The sequence below is a fragment of the Triticum dicoccoides genome, chromosome 3A, assembly GCF_002162155.2.
Source record: "Triticum dicoccoides isolate Atlit2015 ecotype Zavitan chromosome 3A, WEW_v2.0, whole genome shotgun sequence".
In the NCBI taxonomy this organism is placed as follows: Eukaryota; Viridiplantae; Streptophyta; class Magnoliopsida; order Poales; family Poaceae; genus Triticum; species Triticum dicoccoides.
The window spans coordinates 703,486,146-703,493,466 of NC_041384.1; the positions used below are offsets into that span (position 1 = coordinate 703,486,146).

At 44.6% G+C, this 7,321-nt stretch overlaps 1 protein-coding gene across 1 annotated transcript; it reads left to right on the top strand.

Annotated features, from left to right (window-relative positions):
• The first annotated feature begins 5,197 nt into the window (after nucleotides 1–5,197).
• Nucleotides 5,198–6,744, top strand: LOC119273330 (putative F-box protein At3g16210). The gene is made up of 2 exons (XM_037554524.1): nucleotides 5,198–6,216; nucleotides 6,345–6,744. Exons 1-2 carry the CDS (start codon nucleotides 5,256–5,258, stop codon nucleotides 6,380–6,382), a joined length of 999 nt encoding a protein of 332 aa, XP_037410421.1. The 5' UTR covers nucleotides 5,198–5,255; the 3' UTR covers nucleotides 6,383–6,744.
• The last annotated feature ends 577 nt before the right edge of the window (nucleotides 6,745–7,321 follow it).

Sequence of the window (7,321 nt, forward strand, 5' to 3'; positions counted from 1 at the left end):
TTTTATTACAACAATTCGCTAATGAAAAAAATTAGTCAAATTCTTCTAAACAGATAGCACTAGCTACAGAGAGTATTTACTCCTGGAGAATCGGGCCAGGTCTTTTGTCGTGGGAATGCAAGCATTTTTCACACTTTGCCCTTGGTCTTGCCAATTCTATTTAAAACTAGTGATTCTATTTAAAACCAGTGATTTCTGTGGCTACGGAGGAGTTGAGGAATACAACCGAAATACTACGAATTCTATATAAAACTAGTGATTGCCTTGGCTGCGGAGAGATAGGATTAATTGTAGGTAAATTACTAGCATGCCCGCGCGGCGGCACGCCGCGCCTGTTGAGACATAATATGAAAGGTCTTTTTGTGGTGATGGAAAAGTTTATGTGTTAATTTTCCATCTAATGGCTCAGTTGTTGCTTGTTTTTTACACTATGATGTACTCCTGTATGAACATTAAGTTCTTATATATGGATGCTGGAAAAGTTTATTTGTTAATTGTACATCTAATGGCTTAGTTGTTGCTTGTTTTCTACATTATAACGTATGCATGAACATTAAGTTGTTATATGTGGACACTGGAAAAGTTTATTGAATAAAACAGTTGCTACATTTCATACAAGGGGGAATACAATTAGAGCTTGCATGCTAAATTTGTGTCATTATGGTAAATCATTTCATCGTTCTACGACCACATGCTAGATTGGTGTTGATGATGAAATGGCAGAGCGCCTATGCAAATTCTTGGATGCGATTCTGTGCACTTTGACACCAGGGTATGTCACTCTCGAGACAATGGTGTGTGGTTGTTGTGGATACATGCGTAATGGTATGGTATCTGAAAAATTGTCATAGATTATTGTTCGAGTTTTGATTTGTCTTGTGAATTCATTTTGCTGAAAAGTCGCATGTTGACAGGCCATGTTGACTTGCCATTGTAAGGTTCATGCAAAATCTTGAACACTAAATAAGTTTCTTTTTGCAACATTGAATGCTTGATGAAAAAGCCACAGCCCCGGCCGGTCCAGAGACGCCGCCACCCCTGGGTGGTCTGATGCGCTACAGTCTGCAGTGTAATGTTGTTGGGTGCACCGTGCACACTACAGTGCTACAACATAATGTAATTATGTTTAGCACGATTAGCGCCATATCGAGCAAATTTGCTAAATATAGTGTGCCCCTTCCAAATACGCTATAGCGACACTATAACGGTGAAATAGCGCGCTTTTTGTTTCGTTGATTATGACATGGGTCTCTGTATTTTAAAGCAATATGGGGATATGCATTCACCATTGATTTATATTTTAGTATAGTATTGTGAAGAGAAAACCTGATCAATGCTACAAAATTAGACATTTCCCCCCTTAGCCCAGCATGAATAACAAAAAAAAAATACAATGATCATATTCACCATAGAGAATGATCATTTCATTCATGTAAGACAAAATAAGAAGAAAACACTGATCTTGTAAGTAATGCAGAACCGGAAGAAACTGGAAAGGTTGCAGCCCGCGCTATGTCTTCCATGAAGAGCATCTCATTGTAGATGAATAAGAAGAGCAACGATGGTAGATAAGGCATTCCTTTGTGATATAGTGCACTGTTCTGAGGAAGTCAACCAGCTGATATGAAGTTAGAGTCATCAATGGTAGATAAGTGACGCATATTTTCAAAAATAGGTTATGCAAAAAGGGATGTTGTATATATTACACACCTTCCATTGGGAACAGATTCAAGTGGAAGTTACCGATGAAAGAGAAAATACTGGAAGTCCCTAGATGGGATTCTGCACTTTAGAAAATTATAAGGATGTGTTAAAGATGAAATTAAGTGCATGGATATGCCCTTACTTCGCGAGACTGCTAGTTCTCGTCGCGCGTCGTTGGTGGTTTATGTATAGTTTCATATTTCACGTTGGATGTGTTTTATGTGTTCCCTGACTCATTGAAACATCTCAAGTAGTCATATCGCATGGAACAGAAAAAGTAACAGGAGTATCTACATGGCCACACAACCACAACTTTTCCAAAGTAAAACTGTATACACAAGATTATTCACAAAAAAACAGGGGATAACAACAGCAAGCTCACAATTTCTTTTTCCTTTTTTGAAATGGGGATTTATATTTAAAAGATATATTTTTACAATAAATGAAAAAACGCTTTATATATTAAGAAACTATATATATATATATGCATACAATCAGTCGAAAGTTGGCTCACCACACAGAATGGGACTGCATCCCATAACACACCGAGACTTGACACACAACCACCTAATTTGTCCCAGACATGGACGTTTGCATTAGCAGATCGATGAACCTTATCAAATTAAGTTGTGGACATGAAAAATAAAATCTATCTAATTTCTAGGACACTTGCATTTTTTTTGAGAAAAGGACACTATTGCAAAGTCACTTACTGTGTCAGATATAAAAATGATGGGCTGCATGGATCATTGTTTCGAGGCCTTGAAAACATCCAACTCACACTTTGTTTTTAGGAATATGTCAAGCCCTTCATGACAGCGTCTTTGGTCCACACCTCTGCAATGCTCATGCAGGATACCGTTTTGGAGATGTGCATACTATCGAAGACGCATATTACGAACTGTCCTAAACCTCAATGGAAACAAAGACAATGAGTAGGAGGAGTATAGTGCTTCAGTGAGTAGCCCCAGGGCATTCCACAGCTCGACCCGGCCCTGCATTGAAAGCAACATATGTTCGACTGGCTCCATCGCGGGGCAAATATCGCATAAGCATAACTGAAACCGACAGTGTCGAACATATGTGCCATCAGGACGACATATTCAGTGTGCACCAGTCCGTGGGAGGGCCGGAGCCTGCAGTTGCCGCAATAGGCAGCGAACACCCTAACGTTGCCGCCGCTTTCTGTGGCCAGGGCGAAGTCAGCAAGGCTTCGGGCGACGGCGACGGCGGAGCCGCTGGAGGAGTAGCCAGAGATACGGCCTGGGGCACAGGGGTTTTGGCGAGACCGCGAGAGTGCCGTAGTGCGCTTTCTTGTTGTTCATGCTGTAGACCATCTCGTCCATCACCGTATTGGCCCGGCCATGCCCATCACCGCCGCGGCGATCGCGGCCAGCACTCTGCGCCATCTCCCGTGTGTGCAGGTCAACCTCGTCCACGGCTGACTTGCAGCTGAGCTGGCGCGAGCTCAAGGCGGCGGCCTCCCATCTGCGCTGGAAGGCGGCGCCGGGCTGCGGCCAGAGAGACGTGAGAGGGCGCAAGGTAGCCGGGCCGTAGCGACCTCACACGCTGACGGCGGGAGGGCTGCATAGGGCGGCGGGGCAAGCCGCAAGCGTCGTCGTCGGGGAACGACTGCGAGTTGTCTGGGAGTGAGGACGCGTTGCCGCACGCATCACGCGTCTGACTGCCATGACGACATCGAGGTCTTGTGATGCCAAAGGCGGCCGTCTCTCGATCGCGCGCCTTTCCTACGCCGCCTGTCCTGCCTGTCATGTTCACGTCTGTGATGATCGAGACCCAGAAGCTCCACCGCCCTCCATGCCGAATCCACTATGATCATTGCACACAATATCGAACACATGCAGGTGCGCGTGATTTCTCACCTCTTATTTGGAGCTGCCGAGGACCATGGGAGGTGGCCCAGGCGATCGTATCGTTCCCGCCATAGCCGAGCATGATATGGCAGGTTCGGAGCATCTGGTGCCCGACCTGAGGAACCGGCCATATGATCAGTGGTTGTGTGATCCCACATACGCAAAGCGGAGGCGGAGGAGGTGCCCCTGTCGGAAGGGCGATGGAGTGGCCAGCGCCGGGAGGGAAAACGGGGGCCCGACGGTCGAGGCTCGTAGAGGGACGGGCCAACAGCGAAGTCATGAAGGGGACGACCGCAGGCATCTATTGGTGGGATTTGGGAGATGTGCGACCAAAAAGAAAAACACCTCCTTTCATAGGGACATGCAACGAAGGTGATTGAGTCGTGCACGTTTCTAACTGGACAATCTAGAGATATCTACTATCGCCTACATCCATCAATCGACACAAAAGAAGAAGAAGAAAGGAACACAAATGCCTACGTTGAGCGGCCGGCCATCGAAAGAAGCCTGGAAACGATCGATACATGCACGTGGCGTGAAAAACTCGCCGCTGCATGCATGCAACTGCAAAAAAAAAATCCACCGCCTATCCACCGCTGCATGCATGCATCTGCAAACAAAGCAGCAAAGATCAATCACGTCACGCATCTATGCCCCCCGCCATGCAGGCCCACCTCCACCGCCCCGGTTGACTTGGCATAAAATCCTGAAGAAAATCTCTAGGTGCACCACAATGTGTACCTCATCAGAACCCCCAGTAAATAACGTGTCGCATCCCTATTGGTTGGTTTTTCACTGATTGAAAAAAGCCAAAAAAACAGGGTAAAAGAAACCTGGTCAGATTTAGTATATGTATAATGTATAAAGAAAAGATCTATATCAAAACTAGTATTTTTAATGTAAAAATATTTTGTACTTGCATATTTTATAAACCAAAAGTATACATGTACATCGGACGATAGTCGTCGCAACAATTAAATAAGGGCATATTCCATCCTTTAGAAAGTAAAAAAATTAAATAATTTCCAATTTAGCACAAATGTCTAGTAACAAAAAATAAACATGCTGGTGTGGATTTTTTTTTCCTAATTTGTTACAATAGCACTTCAAGTACCAAAGGATCGCGTTCCTTTTTTGTGGTTTCATTTTAACTAAAGTGGAATAGATGGAAATTGCTTTTTGTATAGAGATAGCGCGTCAAAATTGTGCTTGAAAATATTTAATGGAGATAAACTTGAAGATTTTTGGAAAGTAAGTTCTAGAAAGATTGCTCGGTCCAACTACAATACATATTAGATATTAATTAATTCATCACTTTGCATTTTCGCAATACATGTTTTTTTTGCAACAGATAGTTCTTGGAAAAAATGTGTTGCTCATATGGTAAATTTTAGAAACTTCTTTCCCTAACTATTTTCTTAATTTAATTAGGCCTGAACTTTAATTTTGCATCGGGCCCCCAAATTCTCAGTACGGCCCAGTGGCCATTCTCTCGTCTGATGGAACCCTAGGGATCAGATCCCTGGTGGTTTGTCTCAAAAAAAAAGATCCCTGGTGGTTCCCATATATATTCTATCTGCCCTAGAGCTCCATCGCCCCCGCCGTCACTTCCACTTCACACCACTCCTCTTGCTTTGCTATCGAGATCCAGATTGAGCTCCCGGCCAGCCGACGACCATGGCGGAGGCTGCACCGCTTTCCCCCCACCGCAGCCTCCCGGAAGAAATCTCCATCTGGGAGATCCTCGTCCGCCTGCCCCCCAAAGCCCTCCTCCGTTGTCGTGCCGTTTGTCGCACCTGGCGCGGTGCCACCTCCACCCACGACTTCCTCCTTGCTCACCATGCCCGCCAGCCCGCCCTCCCCCTCTTCTACGCCTCCAATTTCAAGTGCGACGGCGACCGCGTCAAGTCCCTAGACATCATTCCCTTCGACCACCGAGTAGGGATCGCCGCCGCCGACCGGCTCCAGTCCGTCGCACGAATTGACCTCTCCTATCCCGGTCTGGAGATCTCCTGCGATGGTCTCCTCGTCTTCTCCGTAGGCGAAAACAGAAATTTGTCTGTCTACAATCCCGCAACTCGTCAATATGCTCCACTCCCACAGATTGCTGGCTTCATGTTACTGGGGATGTACCTGCACAGCCCAACCGGCGAGTACAGATTATTGTTGTACTTGAGTGATGCAAATCTGGGACACAATGGCTCCTATGTCTTTTCAGTAGGCTCCGACCAGCCGCCAAGGTACAAAGGGTATCCCAATGCATTTGAATTGATGTTCACCAGACCCATTTTGTTCCGTGGTAGCCTGCATTGGCAAATTCTAAAGAGCGCGGGCAACATGTTAAAGGTATTCAACACGACCGTTGAGTCATTCCGGCAGATGCGTGCTCCGCTTCTTCCTTACCCCGCTCACCTGTTTGAGATGGATGGAATGCTCAGCATGTTCAGCTTTGATGAGGCAACCAACACAACCATTGATATCTGGATGTCACAAGACTATGACAATGAGGTATGGGCCTTGAAATACCGGGTTAAATTACCAGTTGCAGATCTCACAGTGCGGTTTGGAAAGTTTGTTGAGTATTGGAATTTCATGGTCACTTCTAGGGATGGTGATGTGTCCATGCTGGTCAAATTTGGTGAGTGGCTACTTCAGTTTGACATCAATGGCAAGTTTAGTGCCAGTTTCCATTTTAGAGGCCTTTTTCCTGCTGAACATTGTCTCAAGCAAACTCTTGTTCAGCATACATTCTTTCCAATGCTACAGGGTTATGTTGTGAAAAATTCGCCTTTCATCGGATGTGATAGCTGTCCAGTGAGGCAACGCTTCTAAACGGCCTAGCGGTATCCTTATGAGCTACAATATCGAGTTTGAGCCCGCAGGCTTCTTTGTTGATGCATGAAGTTGTGATCAGGAAGCTCTCACTGTTATGTGGTTGCGTGAAATCTATGCATGTTTTGGTACCAAATTACCAAGTCATTTTGGTGTGTGTCTGAAAGATGTGCTCCGGTCTGCCTCATGTCTCGGCTATACTCCTATTTATTAGGTAGCAATCTACATGCCTCGTGTTTCTGTTTCTTGAACTGGAGGATTGACTTTACCTTTTTTCTTGGTCTTCGTTTTATTCCATGAAATTATGTACTGCTCTTCTCAAAGATGAATTCTTATTATCTAGCAATCTTGATGTGTCTCATGTTTCTAAGTTCTGTTCTAGCTGACCATTGAATGTGAAACTTGAATGTGGCAGATTGATTATCCTCTCAATTTCTTAACTTGCTAATATCCTCATGAGCTGCTATGTATAAAATGGGTCCACCTATGGGCTGGCTAGTTTCTTTATTATGATCAAGAAGCTATCACTATTACATTGTTGCATAAATTTCGTGTGTGTGAACATCCTATTGGGCCGAATGGCTACCAGTTCTGTTGTGGCTGGTTATGAAATTAGGACATATTATCCTCTTTAATGACTGGAAAGTTGAACTTGGGTTTTTAAAGAGCTTGAAGAACTGCTCGTTGAAGTGCATGATTGCATTATAGTCAACTTAGAGAAATGTTCGTTCATTCCTCTTCATGTATTCATTGCTTCTGGTTAGATACTTAGATGTTAAAAAGCAATGCTATAAACCTGTCTTTGCTGTTGCGTTGTTTGTGATTAAGCTTATCATGGTCAGGCTGGGGTACAAGATTGTTTTCTCCTTTAGACTCTGTAACTACCAGCCATGTTCATTCCCTCTGATCAG

Bases quoted from the DNA above. Each gene is read 5' to 3' on its own strand.
- LOC119273330 (XM_037554524.1), top strand. From the start codon at position 5,256: ATGGCGGAGGCTGCACCGCTTTCCCCCCACCGCAGCCTCCCGGAAGAA. The intron at 6,217-6,344 runs GTGAGTGGCTAC...CCAATGCTACAG, and splicing joins GTCCATGCTGGTCAAATTTG to GGTTATGTTGTGAAAAATTC.